This window comes from Oncorhynchus clarkii, chromosome 7 (assembly GCF_045791955.1).
Source record: "Oncorhynchus clarkii lewisi isolate Uvic-CL-2024 chromosome 7, UVic_Ocla_1.0, whole genome shotgun sequence".
NCBI lineage: Eukaryota > Metazoa > Chordata > Actinopteri > Salmoniformes > Salmonidae > Oncorhynchus > Oncorhynchus clarkii.
In genome coordinates this window covers 11,073,096-11,099,233 of record NC_092153.1, presented here as the reverse complement: position 1 = coordinate 11,099,233, position 26,138 = coordinate 11,073,096, and the positions used below count along the sequence as shown (strand labels likewise).

General features: G+C 47.9%; 1 protein-coding gene across 1 annotated transcript in view; it reads right to left on the bottom strand.

The window, feature by feature from the left end:
- LOC139414081 (interleukin-1 receptor accessory protein-like 1) overlaps positions 1–26,138 on the bottom strand; it is a 362,260-nt gene that overhangs the window by 120,740 nt on the left and 215,382 nt on the right. The window contains exon 6 of the mRNA XM_071161964.1: positions 20,305–20,379. Coding sequence (XP_071018065.1) covers positions 20,305–20,379 — 75 coding nt within the window. The remainder of the gene's footprint in view (positions 1–20,304; positions 20,380–26,138) is intronic.

Genomic DNA, 26,138 nt, shown 5'->3' with positions numbered 1-26,138 from the left:
TACCCATGTAAGAGACGCAGACTCGGTCTCAACCTTTAAGTCTTTACTGAAGACTCATCTCTTCAGTGGGTCATATGATTGAGTGTAGTCTGGCCCTGGAGTGTGAAGGTGAACGGAAAGGCTCTGGAGCAACGAACCGCCCTTGCTGTCTCTGCCTGGCCGGTTCCCCTCTTTCCACGGGGATTCTCTGCCTCTAACCCTATTACAGGGGCTGAGTCACTGGCTTACTGGTGCTCTTTCATGCCGTCCCTAGGAGGGGTGTGTCACTTGAGTGGGTTGAGTCACTGACGTGATCTTCCTGTCTGGGTTGGCGCCCCCCCTTGGGTGATGCCGTGGCGGAGATCTTTGTGGGCTATACTTGGCCTTGTCTCAGGATGGTAAGTTGGTGGTTGAAGATATCCCTCTAGTGGTGTGGGGGCTGTGCTTTGGCAAAGTGGGTGGGGTTATATCCTTCCTGTTTGGCCCTGTCCGGGGGTATCATGGGATGAGGCCACAGTGTCTCCTGACCCCTACTGTGTCAGCCTCCAGTATTTATGCTGCAGTAGATAATATGTCGGGGGGCTAGGGTCAGTTTGTTATATCTGGAGTACTTCTCCTGTCTTATCCGGTGTCCTGTGTGAATTTAAGTATGCTCTCTCTAATTCTCTCTTTCTCTCTTTCTTTCTCTCTCTCTGAGGACCTGAGCCCTAGGACCATGCCTCAGGACTACCTGGCATGATGACTCCTTGCCGTCCCCAGTCCACCTGGCCGTGCTGCTGCTCCTGTTTCAACTGTTCTGCCTATGATTATTATTATTTGACCATGCTGGTAATTTATGAACATTTGAACATCTTGGCCATGTTCTGTTATAATCTCCACCCGGCACAGCCAGAAGAAGACTTGCCACCCCTCATAGCCTGGTTCCTCTCTATGTTTCTTCCTACGTTTTCGCCTTTCTAGGTAGTTTTTCCTAGCCACCGTGCTTCTACACCTGCATTGCTAGATGTTTGGGGTTTTAGGCTGGGTTTCTGTACAGCACTTTGAGATATCAGCTGATGTAAGAATTTGATAAAGTCAGAGTAGTTCTAGCTCCACCTCCTGATAAAGTCAGAGAAGTTCTAGCTCCACCTCCTGATAAAGTCCGAATAGTTCTAGCTCCACGTCCTGATAAAGTCAGAGAAGTTCTAGCTCCACCTCTTGATAAAGTCTGAATAGTTCTAGCTACACCTCCTGATAAAGTCAGAGAAGTTCTAGCTACCCCTCCTGATAAAGTCAGAGAAGTTCTAGCTCCACCTCCTGATAAAGTCAGAGTAGTTCTAGCTACACCTCCTGATAAAGTCAGAGTAGTTCTAGCTACCCCTCCTGATAAAGTCAGAGAAGTTCTAGCTCCACCTCCTGATAAAGTCTGAGTAGTTCTAGCTACACCTCCTGATGAAGTCAGAGTAGTTCTAGCTACCCCTCCTGATAAAGTCAGAGTAGTTCTTGCTACACCTCCTGATAAAGTCAGAGTAGTTCTCGCTCCACCTCCTGATAAAGTCAGAGTAGTTCTAGCTACACCTCCTGGTAAAGTCAGAGTAGTTCTAGCTACACCTCCTGATAAAGTCAGAGTAGTTCTAGCTACACCTCCTGATAAAGTCAGAGTAGTTCTAGCTACCCCTCCTGATAAAGTCAGAGAAGTTCTAGCTCCACCTCCTGATAAAGTCAGAGTAGTTCTAGCTACACCTCCTGGTAAAATCAGAGTAGTTCTAGCTACACCTCCTGATAAAGTCAGAGTAGTTCTAACTACACCTCCTGATAAAGTCAGAGTAGTTCTAGATACACCTCCTGATAAAGTCAGAGTAGTTCTAGCTACACCTCCTGATAAAGTCAGAGTAGTTCTAGCTACATCTCCTGGTAAAGTCAGTATTTCTAGCTACACCTCCTGATAAAGTCAGAGTAGTTCTAGCTACACCCAATGGCAGAACATTCTCAGAACACAAGGAACCAGTTTGAATAGGTAATTCACAGTACCGCATATATCTTAGACAGTTCTATGATGGGAGTTCAATGCAATTATTCTCATTTAGTCTGTTGGAGATGAGATGGGTTCCAGTATGGCCAGGATCTATCAACCTAATTAAGATCCTTCTGTAATTCCCGAGTAGAAGGTAACGTTCACCCTCTAATTAGAATACCTCCCTAGAATACTTTTCCCCACTACCATAAAATGACAGACAGGATTAATGTTGGTAGTCCTGCAGGGCATAATATTAACCATTTGGGACAGTGTTCCTTCTCTTACATCCCACTTTCATCTGTAATAACCCAAGGTAAGACACCATCATATTTCACCCACAGTCTGAATCTTAAATGGTTTCTTTCTCCCCCTCCATCTCCCCTAGCGACTGTGGCTGTTGTTGGATCTCTCTGGAGACGTGTCCGGAATGCAGATGGAATCCACTCAGACATACAATAACTTGAGGGGAATAAATATGTCCTAATTGAGAGAAATGATGTAATATTGATCTGGGAGCTCTGAACTCTTGGCATTGCGCGGAGCTCGGCTGCCACTGTGACATTTAGAAAGAAGGAGAGAGGAAGAAAGAGGGAGAGAGAGAGATGAAGAGAGAGGGAGAGGCAGTCAGCTGCAGTGCAGTGCGCTGCCTGGCAGAGATGAGGAAGAGACGGGCATTCGACTGTGAAAATGGCAGAGTTCCTTACCGCCACCGCCACAGTTTCACAGGAGCATCCCAGCCTTCCTGTCCTTCCTCAGTACTGCTGTTCTAAGACATGCTTTAATTCAAAGTACTGTCTTCATCACAGTAATATAACTATCTAGGACTGAGCGAAAGGAGTGGGGATGGGAAATTTTACAAACCCTAGCTGGTGGCATTTATACAGTATGATATGCACAGGAAAGGCTTTTCATAGGTAACTCACTGGAGGCAATGCCTTTGAAAAGGACACTGAACAGTAAATGTGTTTAAAAAGTCGAGAGGACAGTAGAGGTCCTTTTTATTCCCTGAAGTTCACCGGATGTACTCTTGATGGAGTGGTCACATAATGTACTGCTTCTGCTGAAGGATAGGCACAACATGTCGGACAAAGCAAAATTAATTCCATCCTGGGCCTTGCTTACTCTGACTATAGTGTTTCCATGTATGGCATGACATGCCAGAGAAAGAGCGTGGAGTAAGACAAAAACAATCCCTATTACTAGGCTATTCAAAATCAAATACAAAATCACTATAATTGTAGGTTAACTCTGTAAGCCGCCCTGCACAATCAATGAACCAATAGCATTTCCTTGGCCTATATATTCTCTCCCAGACTCATGGATAGAACGTTTGGAGTGTAGCATAAGGTAACCAGTCCATCCAGTATGCATAATAATACAGTCCACACTCAAAGCTCTGTCCATTTCGTTGTTAGGCTTTGAAACAACATCCACAACAACCATGTTTCCACTCAGTTTCAACCTGTTGGTGAACTTCTTTCTTCAAATTGATCAATCACAGTGAGGTGAGTTGTGAAAGCACAATACTGTTTTGGTGACAAGTGTTTGATGTGGTTTTTGATGGCATTTTGCCGGTGTGGTGGTAATAAGATCACAACAACAGCCCTTACTGCACCGTTTGTATTATCTTGTCAATCTGTAGAATCAGCCTCCCAAATTTAATTGAAACCTTCACCCTCCTCTCTGCCCCTCCCGCTTGTGCTTCTCCCTGGCTCTCGTCTGTGTGTGTGTGTGTGTGTGTGTGTGTGTGTGTGTGTGTGTGTGTGTGTGTGTGTGTGTGTGTGTGTGTGTCTGGCAAATGCAGTTCAAAGATGAGGGAGTTATGCATTCTCCTTAACAGACTTCACTTAATTGATGAGTGACAACTGTAATAGTTAGCTAATGATATTATTGTCAAGGCAGTGGTATAACTGGTAGCCTTTTCCTGCAGTCAAATGACCTAGTGGCCTCATGGATGGAATAGTGGCCTCATGGGTGGAATGTTATAAAATCATTTTCATAATTTCATAACTAATAAACATTATTTCAAAACCCGCCGAAAATCTGGTGTTTCTATGTATAACAGTTTTGTTATATTTCAGTCTTCTGTGATGTATATAAAGTGTAATATTGGGATGCAAACTCAAGATGGAATACATTTCATCTCTATATCTGACATGGTGCAGGTGTCTTCTTTTTACGCCCATAGCCATGTTGTAACAGTTGGGGTTTTTGCATAGTTGTTGAAACATAAAATGAAACATTTGAAGGATTTTCATTCCAAAGCGCTATACATCCCCTAGGGGTATAATCGTTCCCTTTCAGCACAATCTGATACGTATCTAGATACATGGATTACGATACGATACCAGAACCAAACATGTTCATAAGGAGGAAAAACTCTTCCATTCGGTTATATATCACTGACAAGCTCTTAACTTTGCCATTATACTTGTTTGATTATGGGGGGACTAAGCTTTTAATTGGCTTTTATAAACACCCTTAGACTGTGCTGGAGAGAATCTGTCAGGCTCTGAGAGGTTTGTATCTCCATCCATCTGTTTGTATGTCAAATTGATATAATGCAGACGATAGTAATTATTTAACGCAGTAGAGTACATTCTGATTAAGGGCCTGTTTATGTCTGTTTTAACTTAAACTGTCTACATCGAACATGTATGTTACTATGTGCGTCACTCACTGTCAATACACTGTGTTGTTACCAGATGGAAAAGACTGCTCGCTGACTTTTGTGGCCCATGCACTGAGGAAAACCTGTGTTCAGGGTCACAGTGGTTAGCAAGGCAGTATTCAACATGGTGTTCCTCCTGCACTTCTCCATTCATCAGGAGAGTTACATAATTATGTGTCTCTTTCTGCAGGGTTAGTGTTTGAGGGGCTGGCCCCTCGCTTCTCCTCCACGTGCTCAGACATGGTGTGGCAGAGGGTGTGTTCTCCACCTGCACGCCCTCAGACATGGTGTGGCAGAGGGTGTGTTCTCCACCTGCACGCCCTTAGACATGGTGTGGCAGAGGGTGTGTTCTCCACCTGCACGCCCTTAGACATGGTGTGGTAGAGGGTGTGTTCTCCTCCTGCACGTGCTCAGACATGGTGTGGCAGAGGGTGTGTTCTCCTACTGCACGCGCTCAGACATGGTGTGGTAGAGGGTGTGTTCTCCTCCTGCACGCGCTCAGACATGGTGTGGTAGAGGGTGTGTTCTCCTCCTGCACGTGCTCAGACATGGTGTGGTAGAGGGTGTGTTCTCCTACTGCACGTGCTCAGACATGGTGTGGCGGAGGGTGTGTTCTCCTACTGCACGCGCTCAGACATGGTGCGGCAGATAGCATTCTTCTGGGCTACCTGGCTCCAGACAGGGAGAGACCACTACTTATACAGGTGAGGATTATTCTGGGCTACCTGGCTCCGGACAGGGAGAGACCACTACTTATACAGGTGAGGATTATCCTGGGCTACCTGGCTCCAGACAGGGAGAGACCACTACTTATACAGGTGAGGATTATTCTGGGCTACCTGGCTCCAGACAGGGAGAGACCACTACTTATACAGGTGAGGATTATTCTGGGCTACCTGGCTCCAGACAGGGAGAGACCACTACTTATACAGGTGAGGATTATCCTGGGCTACCTGGCTCAGGACAGGGAGAGACCACTACTTATACAGGTGAGGATTATCCTGGGCTACCTGGCTCAGGACAGGGAGAGACCACTACTTATACAGGTGAGGATTATTCTGGGCTACCTGGCTCCAGACAGGGAGAGACCACTACTTATACAGGTGAGGATTATTCTGGGCTACCTGGCTCCAGACAGGGAGAGACCACTACTTATACAGGTGAGGATTATCCTGGGCTACCTGGCTCAGGACAGGGAGAGACCACTACTTATACAGGTGAGGATTATCCTGGGCTACCTGGCTCCAGACAGGGAGAGACCACTACTTATACAGGTGAGGATTATTCTGGGCTACCTGGCTCAGGACAGGGAGAGACCACTACTTATACAGGTGAGGATTATTCTGGGCTACCTGGCTCAGGACAGGGAGAGACCACTACTTATACAGGTGAGGATTATTCTGGGCTACCTGGCTCCAGACAGGGAGAGACCACTACTTATACAGGTGAGGATTATCCTGGGCTACCTGGCTCAGGACAGGGAGAGACCACTACTTATACAGGTGAGGATTATTCTGGGCTACCTGGCTCCAGACAGGGAGAGACCACTACTTATACAGGTGAGGATTATCCTGGGCTACCTGGCTCAGGACAGGGAGAGACCACTACTTATACAGGTGAGGATTATCCTGGGCTACCTGGCTCCATACAGGGAGAGACCACTACTTATACAGGTGAGGATTATCCTGGGCTACCTGGCTCCAGACAGGGAGAGACCACTACTTATACAGGTGAGGATTATTCTGGGCTACCTGGCTCCAGACAGGGAGAGACCACTACTTATACAGGTGAGGATTATCCTGGGCTACCTGGCTCAGGACAGGGAGAGACCACTACTTATACAGGTGAGGATTATTCTGGGCTACCTGGCTCCGGACAGGGAGAGACCACTACTTATACAGGTGAGGATTATCCTGGGCTACCTGGCTCAGGACAGGGAGAGACCACTACTTATACAGGTGAGGATTATTCTGGGCTACCTGGCTCCGGACAGGGAGAGACCACTACTTATACAGGTGAGGATTATTCTGGGCTACCTGGTTCAGGACAGGGAGAGACCACTACTTATACAGGTGAGGATTATTCTGGGCTACCTGGCTCCAGACAGGGAGAGACCACTACTTATACAGGTGAGGATTATCCTGGGCTACCTGGCTCAGGACAGGGAGAGACCACTACTTATACAGGTGAGGATTATTCTGGGCTACCTGGCTCCAGACAGGGAGAGACCACTACTTATACAGGTGAGGATTATTCTGGGCTACCTGGCTCAGGACAGGGAGAGACCACTACTTATACAGGTGAGGATTATCCTGGGCTACCTGGCTCAGGACAGGGAGAGACCACTACTTATACAGGTGAGGATTATTCTGGGCTACCTGGCTCCGGACAGGGAGAGACCACTACTTATACAGGTGAGGATTATCCTGGGCTACCTGGCTCAGGACAGGGAGAGACCACTACTTATACAGGTGAGGATTATTCTGGGCTACCTGGCTCCGGACAGGGAGAGACCACTACTTATACAGGTGAGGATTATTCTGGGCTACCTGGCTCAGGACAGGGAGAGACCACTACTTATACAGGTGAGGATTATTCTGGGCTACCTGGCTCCAGACAGGGAGAGACCACTACTTATACAGGTGAGGATTATCCTGGGCTACCTGGCTCAGGACAGGGAGAGACCACTACTTATACAGGTGAGGATTATTCTGGGCTACCTGGCTCCAGACAGGGAGAGACCACTACTTATACAGGTGAGGATTATTCTGGGCTACCTGGCTCAGGACAGGGAGAGACCACTACTTATACAGGTGAGGATTATCCTGGGCTACCTGGCTCCGGACAGGGAGAGACCACTACTTATACAGGTGAGGATTATCCTGGGCTACCTGGCTCAGGACAGGGAGAGACCACTACTTATACAGGTGAGGATTATTCTGGGCTACCTGGCTCAGGACAGGGAGAGACCACTACTTATACAGGTGAGGATTATCCTGGGCTACCTGGCTCCAGACAGGGAGAGACCACTACTTATACAGGTGAGGATTATTCTGGGCTACCTGGCTCAGGACAGGGAGAGACCACTACTTATACAGGTGAGGATTATCCTGGGCTACCTGGCTCAGGACAGGGAGAGACCACTACTTATACAGGTGAGGATTATCCTGGGCTACCTGGCTCAGGACAGGGAGAGACCACTACTTATACAGGTGAGGATTATCCTGGGCTACCTGGCTCAGGACAGGGAGAGACCACTACTTATACAGGTGAGGATTATTCTGGGCTACCTGGCTCAGGACAGGGAGAGACCACTACTTATACAGGTGAGGATTATCCTGGGCTACCTGGCTCAGGACAGGGAGAGACCACTACTTATACAGGTGAGGATTATTCTGGGCTACCTGGCTCAGGACAGGGAGAGACCACTACTTATACAGGTGAGGATTATTCTGGGCTACCTGGCTCAGGACAGGGAGAGACCACTACTTATACAGGTGAGGATTATCCTGGGCTACCTGGCTCAGGACAGGGAGAGACCACTACTTATACAGGTGAGGATTATTCTGGGCTACCTGGCTCAGGACAGGGAGAGACCACTACTTATACAGGTGAGGATTATCCTGGGCTACCTGGCTCAGGACAGGGAGAGACCACTACTTATACAGGTGAGGATTATTCTGGGCTACCTGGCTCAGGACAGGGAGAGACCACTACTTATATTATTCTGGGCTACCTGGCTCAGGACAGGGAGAGACCACTACTTATACAGGTGAGGATTATCCTGGGCTACCTGGCTCAGGACAGGGAGAGACCACTACTTATACAGGTGAGGATTATTCTGGGCTACCTGGCTCAGGACAGGGAGAGACCACTACTTATACAGGTGAGGATTATCCTGGGCTACCTGGCTCAGGACAGGGAGAGACCACTACTTATACAGGTGAGGATTATTCTGGGCTACCTGGCTCAGGACAGGGAGAGACCACTACTTATACAGGTGAGGATTATCCTGGGCTACCTGGCTCAGGACAGGGAGAGACCACTACTTATACAGGTGAGGATTATTCTGGGCTACCTGGCTCAGGACAGGGAGAGACCACTACTTATACAGGTGAGGATTATTCTGGGCTACCTGGCTCAGGACAGGGAGAGACCACTACTTATACAGGTGAGGATTATTCTGGGCTACCTGGCTCAGGACAGGGAGAGACCACTACTTATACAGGTGAGGATTATTCTGGGCTACCTGGCTCAGGACAGGGAGAGACCACTACTTATACAGGTGAGGATTATTCTGGGCTACCTGGCTCAGGACAGGGAGAGACCACTACTTATACAGGTGAGGATTATTCTGGGCTACCTGGCTCAGGACAGGGAGAGACCACTACTTATACAGGTGAGGATTATCCTGGGCTACCTGGCTCAGGACAGGGAGAGACCACTACTTATACAGGTGAGGATTATTCTGGGCTACCTGGCTCAGGACAGGGAGAGACCACTACTTATACAGGTGAGGATTATTCTGGGCTACCTGGCTCAGGACAGGGAGAGACCACTACTTATACAGGTGAGGATTATTCTGGGCTACCTGGCTCAGGACAGGGAGAGACCACTACTTATACAGGTGAGGATTATTCTGGGCTACCTGGCTCCAGGACAGGGAGAGACCACTACTTATACAGGTGAGGATTATTCTGGGCTACCTGGCTCAGGACAGGGAGAGACCACTACTTATACAGGTGAGGATTATTCTGGGCTACCTGGCTCAGGACAGGGAGAGACCACTACTTATACAGGTGAGGATTATTCTGGGCTACCTGGCTCCAGGACAGGGAGAGACCACTACTTATACAGGTGAGGATTATTCTGGGCTACCTGGCTCCAGGACAGGGAGAGACCACTACTTATACAGGTGAGGATTATTCTGGGCTACCTGGCTCCAGACAGGGAGAGACCACTACTTATACAGGTGAGGATTATCCTGGGCTACCTGGCTCCAGACAGGGAGAGACCACTACTTATACAGGTGAGGATTATTCTGGGCTACCTGGCTCCAGACAGGGAGAGACCACTACTTATACAGGTGAGGATTATTCTGGGCTACCTGGCTCCGGACAGGGAGAGACCACTACTTATACAGGTGAGGATTATTCTGGGCTACCTGGCTCCAGACAGGGAGAGACCACTACTTATACAGGTGAGGATTATTCTGGGCTACCTGGCTCCGGACAGGGAGAGACCACTACTTATACAGGTGAGGATTATCCTGGGCTACCTGGCTCCAGACAGGGAGAGACCACTACTTATACAGGTGAGGATTATCCTGGGCTACCTGGCTCCAGGACAGGGAGAGACCACTACTTATACAGGTGAGGATTATTCTGGGCTACCTGGCTCCGGACAGGGAGAGACCACTACTTATACAGGTGAGGATTATCCTGGGCTACCTGGCTCCAGACAGGGAGAGACCACTACTTATACAGGTGAGGATTATCCTGGGCTACCTGGCTCCGGACAGGGAGAGACCACTACTTATACAGGTGAGGATTATTCTGGGCTACCTGGCTCCAGACAGGGAGAGACCACTACTTATACAGGTGAGGATTATCCTGGGCTACCTGGCTCCGGACAGGGAGAGACCACTACTTTTTAGGTGAGGATTATTCTGGGCTACCTGGCTCCAGACAGGGAGAGACCACTACTTATACAGGTGAGGATTATTCTGGGCTACCTGGCTCCGGACAGGGAGAGACCACTACTTATACAGGTGAGGATTATTCTGGGCTACCTGGCTCCGGACAGGGAGAGACCACTACTTATACAGGTGAGGATTATCCTGGGCTACCTGGCTCCAGACAGGGAGAGACCACTACTTATACAGGTGAGGATTATCCTTGGCTACCTGGCTCCGGACAGGGAGAGACCACTACTTATACAGGTGAGGATTATTCTGGGCTACCTGGCTCCGGACAGGGAGAGACCACTACTTATACAGGTGAGGATTATCCTGGGCTACCTGGCTCCAGACAGGGAGAGACCACTACTTATACAGGTGAGGATTATCCTGGGCTACCTGGCTCCAGACAGGGAGAGACCACTACTTATACAGGTGAGGATTATCCTGGGCTACCTGGCTCCGGACAGGGAGAGACCACTACTTATACAGGTGAGGATTATTCTGGGCTACCTGGCTCCAGACAGGGAGAGACCACTACTTATACAGGTGAGGATTATTCTGGGCTACCTGGCTCCAGACAGGGAGAGACCACTACTTATACAGGTGAGGATTATCCTGGGCTACCTGGCTCCAGACAGGGAGAGACCACTACTTATACAGGTGAGGATTATTCTGGGCTACCTGGCTCCAGACAGGGAGAGACCACTACTTATACAGGTGAGGATTATTCTGGGCTACCTGGCTCCAGACAGGGAGAGACCACTACTTATACAGGTGAGGATTATTCTGGGCTACCTGGCTCAGGACAGGGAGAGACCACTACTTATACAGGTGAGGATTATTCTGGGCTACCTGGCTCCGGACAGGGAGAGACCACTACTTATACAGGTGAGGATTATTCTGGGCTACCTCGCTCAGGACAGGGAGAGACCACTACTTATACAGGTGAGGATTATTCTGGGCTACCTGGCTCCAGACAGGGAGAGACCACTACTTATACAGGTGAGTGTACAACGAAGTCTTTAGTGTTGTGATGATATGTGTATTTATGACAATGTTGTGAGTGTGTGCGTCTGTGTGTCCAGGTGCCAACCCCCTCTGGAGCAGCAGCTCTGTGTGAGCCGGGATCTGCTGTGTGTTGGACTACTGAGTGATGCTACGCTCAGCTAACACCCCCAATACTACGGCACAGTCTCACGTCACACCATCAGAGCTGTTCACACTACTTTCTGACCTCTCAGCCTCTGGGTTGTGTTCATTTGAGAAATGGAAAACATTTTTCTACCAAAAACGACAATGTGCGTTTTGTACCCAAGGACGTCAGAAGGCAACAATCGGTTAACCACCTAACTGAGGAACTCAATTTAACCTTGCGTAATACCCTAGGTGCAGTCACACCCCTAAAAAAAACTGTTATAAGAAACTAGCTCCTTGGTATACAGAAAATACACGTGCCCTGAAGCAAGCTTCCAGAAAATTGGAACGGAAATGGCGCTACACCAAACTGGAAGTCTTCTGATTAGCTTGGAATGACAGTACCGTGAGGTATCGAATAGCCCTCACTGCTGCAAGATCATCCTATTTTTCCAATTAAATGAGGAGAATAAGAATAATCCAAAATGTAACTAAAAAGCAGCATTCACCAAGCGAGGATGGCTTTCACTTCAGCAGTGAAAAATTCATGAACTTCTTTGACGGAAAGATCATGATCATTAGATCATTTCTCCAAAGCTCAGTTGTCCTGAGTCTGCACAACACTGCCAGGAACTAGGATCAAGGGAGACATTCAAGTTTTTTAATACTATATCTCTTGACACATTGATGAAAATAGTAATGGCCTCTAAACCAAGCTGCATACTGGACCCTATTTCAACTAAACTACTGAAAGAGCTGCTTCCTGTGATTGGCCCTCCTATGTTGAACATAATAAACGGCTCTCTATCCACCGGATGTGTACCAAACTCACTAAAAGTGGCAGTAATAAAGCCTCTCTTGAAAAAGCCAAACCTTGACCCAGAAAATATAAAAAACTATCGGCCTATATCAAATCTCCCATTCCTTTCAAAAATGTTAGAAAAAGCTGTTGTGCAATTTAATTTAAGTCTTTCTCTCTTTCTTTCTCTTTCTCCTTCTCTTCTCTCGGAGGACCAGAGCCCTAGGACCATGTCTCAGGACTACCTGGCCTGATGACTCCTTGCTGTCCCCAGTCCACCTGGCCGTGCTGCTGCTCCAGTTTCAACTGTTCTGCCTGCAGCTATGGAACACTGACCTGTTCACCGGATGTGCTACATGTCACAGACCTGCTGTTTTAGACTCGCTCTCTCTACCGCACCTGCTGTCTCTAACTCTGAATGATCGGCTATGAAAAGCCAACTGACATTTACTCCTGAGGTGCTGACACTGTTGCACCCTCTACAACCACTGTGATGATTATTATTTGACCCTGCTGGTCATCTATGAACATTTGAACATCTTGGCCATGTACTGTTATAATCTCCACCCGGCATAGCCAGAAGAGGACTGGCCACCCCTCAGAGTCTGGTTCCTCTCTAGGTTTCTTCCTAGGTTCCTGCCTTTCTAGGGAGTTTTTCCTTGCCACCGTGCTTCTACATCTGTATTGTTTGCTGTTTGGGGTTGTAGGCTGGGTTTCTATATAGCACTTTGTGACATCGGCTGATGTAAAAATGGTTTAATAAATACATTTGATTGATGTGTAGTCTCGCTATTTTCTTCTGTTTGTTGCCTAATGATCACGACCCTGATGTCTTTCCCCCTGTCAGAGCTGCTGTAATGCATGCTGGGAAAATATATATGAATAAAATATAAATGAATAAATATCAGAAAGCCACGCCCCCCAAATGACCCCATCCCTTTACATTGCCTATGCCTGATTTGCGTTGAGACTACGTTAAATTCAATGCCCATCATGGCAGATCTGAACGTAATGCGAGCACAATGTGACTTTCCTACATCAAAACCTAATGCCAAGTGTTAATAAACGTACATACCATACACACTTTTGACATAGTGGAAGATACATACTGAATTTATACTGTATTTCATACTAACATGGACCAAGATATGTGTTGCTTTTGCATATATTTGTTCATTTGTTTTGCAAGATCCGGTTGATTGGTCGGTTGATTGGTCGGTTGATTGGTCGGTTGATTGGTCGGTTGATTGGTCGGTTGATTGGGTTAATTGGTCTTGCAGGATGTTGATGCCATTGATTTAAAGAGTAAGAATAGGATGCAATGTCCAACCCAAAATATAAGACTGTTTACTCCATTATTTGTACACAATATAATTGTAAAACAATTAATCAGTTGGTTGCACCATTAATTCACTTAATATTGAGGCACGAAATAATGCAGCATGTATCTTTTGTCAAGCTGGATGCTCAAAATATGAAATAAGATCATTAGAGTCATGCTTCTTCAGTAGTGGAATAAAGACAATTAGTCCGTGAATGATGTAAATAAATACTGTGTGTAAATACTGAAGTGATGTACGATTGTTAATAAAATTGTTCATAGACCAATTTTCTATACTGCGTCTATATGTATAGCCTGCAAGTACATTGAAAAAATAAATAATTGAAGTTCTATCCAAACCTAAATGACATGAAAAATATGTCTTTTCAACTTTCAAAACTGAACGTAGACTGCCGGGCATAGCCGTCTTTTCAATGACATTTTGCTAGGCCAAATGACACCCCATCTCCTCCCATTCCTCTCCTCCTTTTTCTCCTTTTTGATGGAAGTGAGGCCTGTGTCAGTCAGACCAGAACACACAGCGACCACTCAACCAGGCCAGCTGTGTTGCCTGTGTGTTGGTCTCCCAAATGACACCCTAGTCCTTCTAAAGTGGACTCCTTTTGACCAGTGCTTAGAGAGAGAGGAGGGGCTCTGGTCTAAAGTAGTGCACTACAATGGGAATAGGGTGCCATTTGGGAGACCAACACACAGGCAACACAGCTGGCCTGGTTGAGTGGTCGCTGTTTGTTCTGTGACAGACACAGGCCTCAATTCCATCAGACACAGATGAAATGTCAGCCTGGTGGAGGACAATGAGACCAGAGGATGTCACCCACCCAGTCAGCTCCACAAAGGACCAACATCATTTAGAAATGACCAGCTGTGTGTGTGTGTGTGTGTGTGTGTGTGTGTGTGTGTGTGTGTGTGTGTGTGTGTGTGTGTGTGTGTGTGTGTGTGTGTGTCTGAGGCAAGCTAGCTCCTCTCTCTGTCACTGAGGCTGCATTGTTATCTCTGAGGAGACCTTCCTCTCTTACACTGAGGGAGCAGAGAGAAGGGGGGAGGAGATGGGAGATGGTGGTGAAGGAGGAGAGGATGGGGGGGAGATGGGGGATGGTGGTGAAGGAGGAGAGGATGGGGAGGAGATGGGGGATGGTGGTGAAGGAGGAGAGGATGGGGAGGAGATGGGGGATGGTGGTGAAGGAGGAGAGGATGGGGAGGAGATGGGGGATGGTGGTGAAGGAGGAGAGGATGGGGAGGAGATGGGGGCATGGTGGTGAAGGAGGAGAGGATGGGGAGGAGATGGGAGATGGTGGTGAAGGAGGAGAGGATGGGGAGGAGATGGAGGATGGTGTTGAAGGAGGAGAGGATGGGGAGGAGGTGGAGGATGCAGGTGAAAGAGGAGAGGATGGGGAGGAGATGAGGGGATGGTGGTGAAGGAGGAGAGAAGGAGGGAGGAGATGAGGGGATGGTGGTGAAGGAGGAGAGGAGGGGGAGGAGATGGGGGCATGGTGGTAAAAAAGGAGAGGAGGGGGAGGAGATGGGGGATGGAGGTGAAAGATGAGATCCTTGTTGCCCTTGTGTGCTGATGGGCGCCAGTCCAGCCACCGTAATAATGCAAGACTAATTATTTTCCACAAGAGTGATCACATCTACTGGGTTTGGAGGACAGTAAGGAGCATCGTTTACCATTACATTCAGTGAGGCACTGTGCAAACTTTAGCAGAGGGAATTACTGTTTCCCTCTTTAAGAACGGGTGAGGTAGTGGGAGTGTGCTCCTCTTTATTAAGGGGTGGGGGTGGGGGGCGGTGCTCCTCTTTATGAAGGGTTGGGGGATTGGGAGGGTGCTCCTCTTTATGAAGGGGTGGGGGAGGGTGCTGCTCTTTATGAAGGGACAGGGGTGGGGGGGTGCTGCTCTTTATGAAGCGGTGGGGGAGAGTGCTCCTCTTTATGAAGGGGTGGGGAAGGGTGCTCCTCTTTATGAAGGGGTGGGAGAGGGTGCACCTCTTTATGAAGGGGTGGAGGTGGGAGGGTGCTGCTCTTTATGAAGGGGTGGGGGAGTGAGAGGGTGCACCTCTTTATGAAGGGGTGGGGGAGGGAGAGTGCTCCTCTTTATGAAGGGGTGGGGGAGTGAGAGGGTGCTCCTCTTTATGAAGGGGTGGGGGAGGGAGAGTGCTCCTCTTTATGAAGGGGTGGGGGAGTGAGAGGGTGCTGCTCTTTATGAAGGGGTGGGGTGGGGGGTGCTCCTCTTTATGAAGGGGTGGGGGTGGGAGGGTGCTCCTCTTTATGAAGGGGTGGGGGTGGGAGGGCACCCCTCTTTATGAAGGGGTGGGGGAGTGAGAGGGTGCTCCTCTTTATGAAGGGAAGGGGGTGGGAAGGTGCTCCTCTTTATGAAGGGGTGGGGGAGTGGGGGGGTGCTCCTCTTTATGAAGGGGTGGGGGGGGTGCTCCTCTTAGTGAAGGGGTGGGGGAGTGGGGGGGTGCTCCTCTGTAAGAAGGGGTGGGGGTGGGAGGGTGCTCCTCTTTATGAAGGGGTGGGGGTGGGAGGGTGCTCCTCTTTATGAAGGGAAGGGGGTGGGAAGGTGCTCCTCTTTATGAAGGGGTGGGGGAGTGGGGGGGTGCTCCTCTTTATGAAGGGGCGGGGGTGGGAGGGTGCTCCTCTTTTTGAAGGGGTGGGGGGGTGGTAGGGTGCTCCTCTTTATGAAGGGGTGGGGTAGTGGGGGGGTGCTCCTCTTAATGAAGGGGTAGGGGTGTGAGGGTGCTCCTCTTTTTGAAGGGGCAGGGGTGGGAGGGTGCTCCTCTTTATGAAGGGGTGGGGGAGTGGGAGGGTGCTCCTCTTTATGAGGAGGTGGGGGTGGGAGGGTGCTCCTCTTTATGAAGGGGTGGGGGGGTGGGAGGATGCTCCTCTTTATGAAGGTGTGGGGGAGTGGGAGGGTGCTCCCCTTTATGAATGGCAGGGGGTGGGGGGGTGGGAGGGTGCTCCTCTTTATGAAGGGGTGGGGAGGATGCTCCTCTATATGAAGGGGTGGGGGTGGGAGGGTGCTCCTCTTTAAGAAGGGGTGGGGGTGGGAGGGTGCTCCTCTTCATGAAGGGGTGGGGGAGTGGAAGGGTGCTCGTCTTTATGAAGGGGTGGGGAGTTGGAGGGCGCTGCTCTTTATGAAGGGGTGGGGGTGGGGGGTGGGAGGGTGCCCCTCTTTATGAAGGGGTGGGGGTGGGAGGGTGCTCCTCTTTAAGAAGGGGTGGGGGTGGGAGGGTGCTCCTCTTCATGAAGGGGTGGGGGAGTGGGAGGGTGCTCGTCTTTATGAAGGGGTGGGGAGTTGGAGGGCGCTGCTCTTTATGAAGGGTTTGGGGGTGGGGTGTGGGAGGGTGCTGCCCTTTTTTAAGGGGTAGGTGTGGGGGAGTGGGAGGGAGCCCCTCTTTATGAAGGGGTGGGGGTGGGGGGTTGGAGGGTGCCCCTCTTTATGAAGGGGTGGGCGTGGGGTGTGGGAGGGTGCCCCTCTTTATGAAGGGGTGGGGGTGGGGGGTGGGAGGGTGCCCCTCTTTATGAAGGGGTGGGGGTGGGGTGTGGGAGGGTGCTGCCCTTTTTTAAGGGGTAGGTGTGGGGGAGTGGGAGGGTGCCCCTCTTTATGAAGGGGTGGGGGTGGGGTGTGGGAGGGTGCTGCTCTTTATGAAGGGGTGGGGGTGGGGTGTGGGAGGGTGCTGCTCTTTATGAAGGGGTGGGGGTGGGGGAGTGCTCCTAAATGGGGACTCTTTGGATAGAAGGTACTGTACAGTGTTGTACTCACTGACTACATTAAGAGCATTATGATAAAAGCATTATGAAACATCCATCCTTGGGAAAATACAGACACCAGATCAGGACCAAGGTGAAACACATGACTTTTTGTTTGGTCTACTTTTAGACAGAGTGAGATGTTATTTACATTAGCAGGCAAACATGTCATCACTTCTTTAGGCTGCCAAAGGTCAATACAGGTTCACCATTTTCCTCTGCTAACGAAATCTCTCATGATAACACACCTAGAGTGCGCTAGCGAGGAGGATACAGTCCCACAATGCAACACTGTGAACATAATGCATCTAATGGTATAACAGACTCACCGACACAAGGAGGTATCTGATTTGTTCTGCTGGGTGGGCCTTGAGGAGACACAGTAATGCTGCCCACCCAGGGCCACAGCAAGTATTTATACAACACATTTTAATTAAATAACTATTAGGGAATCGATTGTGAAATGGTAAGAGAAAAAATAGGTGTTGATTAATTTGGGCCTGCAGTTTACGGCTCCCTCTCTTTTCATCTCCTGTCCTCCTCCATTCCTTCTCCTCTTTCTCCATCTCTCCTCTCCCTTCCTCCCTGCTGTCTCTTCTGTCATTTCTCCTCTCCCCCCATTACTCTCCTCTCGTTTCCTCCATCTCTCATCATCCTTCCTTCCCTCCTTCACTCCTACTCTCTCTCTCCCTCACTCCTCCTCTCTCTATTTTTCCCTTTCTCCATCCCTCCTCCTCTCTTCTTTTCCTCCTCTCGTGCTCACCAAATTAACTGTCAACTGTAACCATTTATGTTTATATATTTTATGAGGGAATGAATATTAAACATTCCCCTCTCTCTTCTCTCTATCCCCTCTCCACCCCCTCCATCCCCGCTCTCCACTCCCTCTCTCTCCCCTCTCAATCCACTCTCTCTCCCCTCTCTCCCCTCTCCACCCCCTCTCTCCACCTCCTATACATCCCCTCTCCCCTCTCCATTCCCTCTCTCCACCCACTCTCTTCACTCTGCACCCTCTCTATACCCCCTCTACCCCCTCTCTCCCCGTCCACCCCCTCTCCACCCCCTCCCCTCTACACCCTCTCTACCCCCTCTCTCCCCTCTCTACCCTCTTTCCCCTCTCTACCCCCTCTCACTCCCCTCTCCAACCCCACTCCCAACCTCCCCTCTATACCCTCTCCCACCCTCCCATCTCTACCCCTTCACTCCCCTCTCTCCACTTTCTACCCCTTCACTTCCCTCTCCAACCCCTCTCTCCCCTCTCTCTCCTCTCCAACCCCTCTCTCCCCTCTCCACCCCCTCTCCTTCCCTCTCCAACCCCTCTCTCCACTTTCTACCCCCTGACTTACTACCCTTTCTGAGGTGGTGACATGAACATGTTACCGTGACGATGAGAGTAAGTGACAGGATTTTGTATAGCTGGAACTTCAAACAGGCTCCCCCACATGTATTATGAATATGTGACTGGGAAACCATATGAAAGCATGGGTGAGCATGAAAACAGGACCCCCACCAATCCAGATACACTGTAGTTCAAAACCTGATCTCTTCCATGTTCAAACATGTTTGGATACAGAGGAGATCAACAGTGTCTACAGAATTTCCTGTGAACTTTCTCAGTCAGAAAATGCAGACACTTTCAGGGAAGTAAAAAAAATCTAATCTGTAATTTGACTGCTGCCTTAGTTGCTCAGTATAGCATATAAACTTCTGGCCTAAGCACTGTCAGTGAATGGACTGCGTAGAATCACCCTCCATCCCCAAACATTTGATCTGATAAACCACATAATGACTCGCACCTCTTTTCCTGATTGCCACGTTGTACCTCCGCCTCCTGTGTTCATCACCGTGACACATTTACATCAAAGGGAAACCTCCATCATGACCCATTTTCTCTCCCTCCGCAGCTGCTTGTGCTCTGGGCCAATCACAGCGCGGCAGGAAGTATCCCATGTATCCCTGTGATGAGCGGCTGGTTAGGCACACTAAAGAGCATCATTCATGCTCAGTCACTCCAGTAGCGATCCAGGCCAATCATCAGCAGGAATACTAACATCAACCCATTTTAAATGATAGAAAGGTTCATTCCCCATATCATCCAGGTGATCAAACACAGACCGTGTCCATGTTGTATGTTGAGGTAAACCAGATCAGATGCTTTTCGCCATTCAGAGAACATACAGAATTGAACATGTCGGATCGCTGCAGAGCTCTCAGGTGCTCCCTGTGTCCAAGTTGATTTCACCTTCCAAATAAAGCATCGCTGGCAATTTCATCTTTCATTTCAAGTAGTGTGATATATACTGGGTTGCCCATGTTGACTCAAATCAAATCAAAGTTTATTAGTCACATGCACCGAATACAACACGACTCCAATACTTCCCACAGTTGTGTCAAGTTGGCTGGATGTCCTTTAGGTGCTAGACATTCTTGATACACACGGGAAACTGACACACTCAAGCCGGTGCTCCTGGCACCTACTACCATATTCTGTTCAAAGGCACTTAACTGTTTTGTCTTGCCCATTCACCTTCTGAATGGCACACAGACACAATCCATGTCTCAATTGTCTCAAGGCTTAAAAATCATTATTTACCCTGTCTCCTCTGCTTCATCTACACTGTTTTAAGTGGATTTAACAGGTGACATCAATACGGGATCATAGCTTCCATCTGGATTCACCTGGTCAGTCTATGTCATGGAAATAGCAGTTTCTGTACACTCAGTTTAAGTTGTCCCAGTAATCTCAGTAACAACCACACTGGGTGGTTTTCTATTCACAGCAGGCTAAACTGAGTGTAAAGCCTACCCATCTTGAATCAATGCAAATATCCCCTTGTAAAATGATCTGCTAAGGTAAAACATTACTGTGGTACTAATAGTGACCCTATCTTTGGTTAAAGTAGCACACAGAGACAGTGCTTGTTAGGGAACATAAACCCGCTGGTGTCTTACCTAACTGCAGCTCCAGGATGCTGAGTTTGCTTTCTGAGGGGAACAGGATCTTTGGAGGCTTGTCTGTCAGAGGTGCTGGAAAACAAAAAGAAAACACACATTACAATTCATTTCCACACTTCTGACATTTGTCCGTTGAGCCATATACTTTTCAAAATGTCTTCGTAAACCCGAGCGCAGCGTTGAAGAGTGAGAGGAGAACACAGTGCAGACACAGTATGGAAGCTGAAGCAGTAGACAGAGGGAAACTGTTAAAGGATATCCCCTTCTCCAAAAGCCTCAAACATCCATCTACTTCAAAACTTTACCCTGGCAACCATTTTTAATCCCAGCTAGCGGCTTCACTACCTTATGGACCAAGCACGTCAGTGACTAGACTGGCTGTGCTACAGTGTGAACACGGATTCAGGTTGGATGGGTATTTACCCCAAACCCCAGGTTTATTCCCTGCTATGTAGGGAAGGGCTTCAGTACCGTTCACGGATATCTTAGCAGCTATTTACATATGTCAGATTGTTGCGACGACTCATCACAGCAGAACAAAATACCTATAAATAATCCATTGGTGAATTTCCTGCAACCTCGATGTTGAGTGAGATGGATCAAGCCAGCAACAGAGGGAGGACAAGGGGAAATATGTAGTGTGTGACTGGAAGTGCTATCCTGTCATGATGAGCTTAATCGTACCAAGCTGCGTTTGACAGGACGCTCGTTTTTCATCCGCCCGGATTCCAACTTGCATGCGCTCCAGATGCATTTAAAGTGGCTACGTTTGGTTTAGTCTTCGTGTATTCTCAGACTACACCAAGAGAATACATCTAATATCCATATTCTGTGAAGTGCCAGCCTATTTACCATAAACTTTTAAAAATGTATCCGCGCTGCAATGAAACATACTCTTGGGTACGACATATGGCATCGCTGAAATCTGTATTTGTATTTATCTGTCATTGTTGTTCAAAGCCTTTAACCCAGAGGCAAATAACTGGTGGTGGTGGTGGTGGTGGCAATATATACCGTAAGAAGCAGAGGCAATATAAATAGGCTTTACAAAGGAGGAGGTAGGAACCCAGGAAGTGGGTTGAATGTTGAATCTTAATTTGATCACAGCAGGAAATTAAAAGTTGTAGTGTATTCAAGGTTTAAAAGGGATTCTAAAGTTTGCAGACTTGATTTGCCCTAACTAAAAATGTATCACCCTCTAAAAAAAGATACATTTTTAATTTAAATGTTTTTATAATCCACACAATAATTCACATTTTCTGTTGCTGCAGGATTATCTTGCTGCTGTTGGTCAATTTAAGAGTTGTTCTTGTTATCCTTCTTGTCAACTAATGTTCTCTGTCCAATAGAGTGTTCGGCTTTTTATCTGCTTCTATAGCTTCACGTGTCATATTTACCAAAAGTAATGACTAATCATGCTCATTATTCACAATGTAAAGGTCAGGGTCTGCAGCGAATGCTTCAGCTAAAGAGGTCAGCTGTACATTAAACAGCACATGAACACATGCACGGTGCATATAACAGTTATAAGAAGGGACAAAAGCAATCTAGTACAATGACAAAACTAGTTGGGTCTTCCCTTAGACCTGAATTCAAACTGATCATTAATGGAAGGTTTCTTATGTAACATACTTCCTATGAGACAAGTAAAATCTTCTTCTGATCAGCAATTATCTCCCCCCCCCCCCCCCCCCATGTTCTACTGTAGATATGCATAATTAATGAACACTTGTTTGATACTGCAGCGATGATAAAATTGTAGCTATGAGAGGTCACAGATGATTCACCATTGTGAAGATACTGGTTTCCAGTCTGTTTCGACCCCCATTGGAATACACCAGCCCCAATTAGGCCTAGCGAGAAGTAACAGAAGATCTGCACTTAGGGCCATCCCATGATCATTAGTGCTTAATTGGGCACCCTCTTCAAAGTGGCATTGGAATGTCCTCATATCTAAGATACTTTTTTTAAGAGTAGTAAGAGTATGAACACTCAGTCTGAGTCTGAAAACGGTCAGGGAGAAACTCTTATAGGGGAATGAATTCTGGCACAAAACAACACGGCAGCTGTAGAGTAGGTAGTAGTCAGAGGTGTAGGTACACTGTGTGGTGTTTCCTGTATGTGTTGCCAGTCTAGTCTGCTTGCTCATTAAAGAACAGCAGTTGAATCTGTTAATTTATCATCAGGTACAAACAGCCTTCACTAAATCTATTTGGGGGGATACCTGTGTCTTTCTATCCAGTGTTGCAACAATTTGGCATGGTCCATACCGCTTTGCAACTGCATCTTGGTGAGACAAAAGCAGGACTGAAAAAGGTCATTGATGTACCATACACAGTCTTCGTGAAAAATAACATCTTTGGAGCAAAATGGATGACATTTGGGAGTCAATGGTTCTCAATTGACACATTAAAGCCTATTCTCTGGTGACTGTGTGAAATGACTCTCCATCATGCAGTGATAATGTGGTGCCGTCTCAATTCATGACTAATGAGCCAAACCACGACACCGTCCCCATTCGAAGAGAGAGCCGAGACCAAATCGTGACACCAAAACTCGTTAGTTACGAACTCAAACTAGAGCCTCGATCCATGAAATGTTTCCCTGGCGGGAGCAAGAGCTGGGCTCCGCTCGCGGAAAATCTCATTATGTTAATTACCTTTTTCTTTATGAAATATGCATTGAATATTTTGTTTAATCACGACATGAAAAAGAAAACACAGTCGTTCCCGAAAATGATTAGTCCCAACATGAGGCAGGCATGAAAAGGGTACAAAAAGTCTGTGAACAGCGTTTTGGCAGGAGGGTGACCATAACTCTGATAACCGAAAGAGAGAAACTGAGCAGTACTTTGCTTTGATGAGAACTCATAGTAGTACCATAGTGGACTCAACATTGACCAATGATAGGCCAAACACAATATGTATTCAGAGTTTCCTAAATCCATTGGTATTGACTGCGAGGCAGAATATTAATAATGGACTGCTTGGTGAGATTCAAACAGGAAATTCATACCACACATTACCTTTGATGTAACCAGTTATGGATTTATCTGATTGTAATGTCTTCTTTGAGATGACTACAGACATCCACAGACACAGACACACACATAGAGTAGGTACTGTATTGTAGGTTATCCTCAGGGACTGGCTAGAGATGTAGCTGGACCTGGATGGAGCCACCTACCTACACGACCATAGGATTCTGGAGCTAGCTGCCTCATAATACCTGTCTCTGTAGGGTTCTGGAGCTACCTGACTACCCTTCCCTGTCTCTGTAGGGTTCTGGAGGTACCTAACTACCCTTCCCTGTCTCTCACCTCCTCCCTGTAGGCCGTATCGTCGTTGTTGGTGATCAAGCCTACCACTGTAGTGTCGTCAGCAAACTTGATGATTGAGTTAGAGGCGTGCATGGCTATGCAGTCATGGGTGAACAGGGAGTACAGGAGTGGGCTGAGAACTCACTCTTGTGGGGCCCCAGTGTTGAGGATCAGCGGAGTGGAGATGTTGTTTCCGACATTCACCCCCTGGGGGCGGCACGTCAGGAAGTCCAGGACCCAGGGCGGGGTCGAGACCCAGGGTCTCAAGCTTAATGATGAGTTTGGAGGGTACTATGGTGTTGAATGCTGAGCTGTAGGCAATGAACAGCATTCTTACATAGGTACTCAGTGTGCAGTGTGATGGCGATTGCATCGTCTGTGCACCTATTGGGGCGGTAAGCAAATTGGAGTGGGTCTAGGGTGACTAGTAGGGTGGAGGTGATATGATCCTTGACTAGTCTCTCAAAGCACTTCATGATGACAGAAGTGAGTGCTACGGGGCAATAGTAATTTAGTTCAGTAACCTTAGCTTTCTTGGGAACAGGAACAATGGTGGCCATCGTGAAGCATGTGGGGACAGCAGACTGGGATTGATTGAATAGCACTGAGACTGCACTTGTGAAGGTGGTAAATGACCTTTTAATGGCGTCAGACCGAGGCTCTGCATCTGTCCTCGTGCTCCTAGACCTTAGTGCTACTTTTGATACCATCGATCACCACATTATTTTGGAGAGATTGGAAACCCAAATTGGTCTACACGGACAATTCCTGGCCTGGATTAGATCTTATCTGTCAGAAAGATATCAGTTTGTCTCTGTAAATGGTTTGTCCTCTGACAAATCAACTGTAAATTTCGGTGTTCCTCAAGGTTCCGCTTTAGGACCACTATTGTTTCACTATATATTTTACCTCTTGGGGATGTCATTCGAAAAACATAATGTTAATTTCAATGACAATGACTGTACATTTCAATGAAACATGGTGAAGCCCCAAAATTGCCCTCGTGTGTTTCAGGAAGTGGCTGTAAACTTTCTACTTTTTTTTTTTTACCCCCTGTTCTCCCCAATTGTTAATAGTTACCATCTTGTCTCATCACTACAACTCCCGTACGGGTTCGGGAGAGACGAAGGTCGAAAGCCATGCGTCCTCCGAAACACAACCCAACCAAGCCGCACTGCTTCTTAACACAGCGCGCGTCCAACCCGGAACCCAGCCGCACCAATGTGTCAGAGGAAACACCGTGCATCTGGCGACCTGGTTAGCGTGCACTGCGTCCGGCACACCACAGGAGTCACTTGTGCGCGATGAGACAAGGATATCCCTACCGGCCCACAGACCTCCCGGTCGCGGCCGGCTGCGACAGAGCCTGGGCGCGAACCCAGAGTCTCTGGTGGCACAGCTAGCACAGCTAGTGCCCTAGACCATTGCGCCACCCGGGAGGACCCAAACTTTCTACTTTTAAACTCGGACAAAACAGAGATGCTTGTTCTTGGTCGCAAGAAACAAAGAGATCTTCTGTTGAATCTGACAATTAATCTTGATGGTTGTACAGTCGTCTCAAATATACCTGTGAAGGACCTTGGCGTTACTCTGGACCCTGATCTCTCTTTTGACGAACATATCAAGACTGTTTCAAGGACAGTTTTTTTCCATCTACGTAACATTGCAAAAATCAAAAACTTTCTGTACAAAAATGATGCAGAAAAATGAATCCATGCTTTTGTTACTTCTAGGTTAGACTACTGCAATGCTCTACTTTCCAGCTACCCGGATAAAGCACTAAATAAACTTCAGTTAGTGCTAAATACGGCTGCTAGAATCCTGACTAGAACCAAAACATTTGATCATGTTCCTCCAGTGCTAGCCTCCCTACACTGGCTTCCTGTTAAGGCAAGGGCTGATTTCAAGGTTTACTGCTAACCTACAAAGCATTACATGGGCTTGCTCCTACCTATCTTTCCGATTTGGTCCTGCCGTACATACCTACACGTACGCTACGGTCACAAGACGCAGGCCTCCTAATTGTCCCTAGAATTTTTAAGCAAACAGCTGGAGGCAGGGCTTTCTCCTATAGAGCTCCATGATTATGGAATGGTCTGCCTACCCATGTGAGAGACACAGACTCGGTCTCAACCTTTAAGTCTTTACTAAAGACTCATCTCTTCAGTGGGTCATATGATTGAGTGTAGTCTGGCCCAGGAGTGTGAAGGTGAACGGAAAGGCTCTGGAGCAACGAACCGCCCTTGCTGGCTCTGCCTGGCCAGTTCACCTCTCTCCACTGGGATTCTCTGCCTCTAACCCTATTATAGGGGCTGAGTCACTGGCTTACTGGTGCTCTTCCATGACGTCCCTAGGAGGGGTGCGTCACTTGAGTGGGTTGAGTCACTGACGTGATCTTCCTGTCTGGGTTCGCGCTCCCCCTTGGGTTGTGCCGTGGCGGAGATCTTTGTGGGCTATTCTCGGCCTTGTCTCAGGATGGTAAGTTGGCGGTTGAAGATATCCCTCTGTGGGG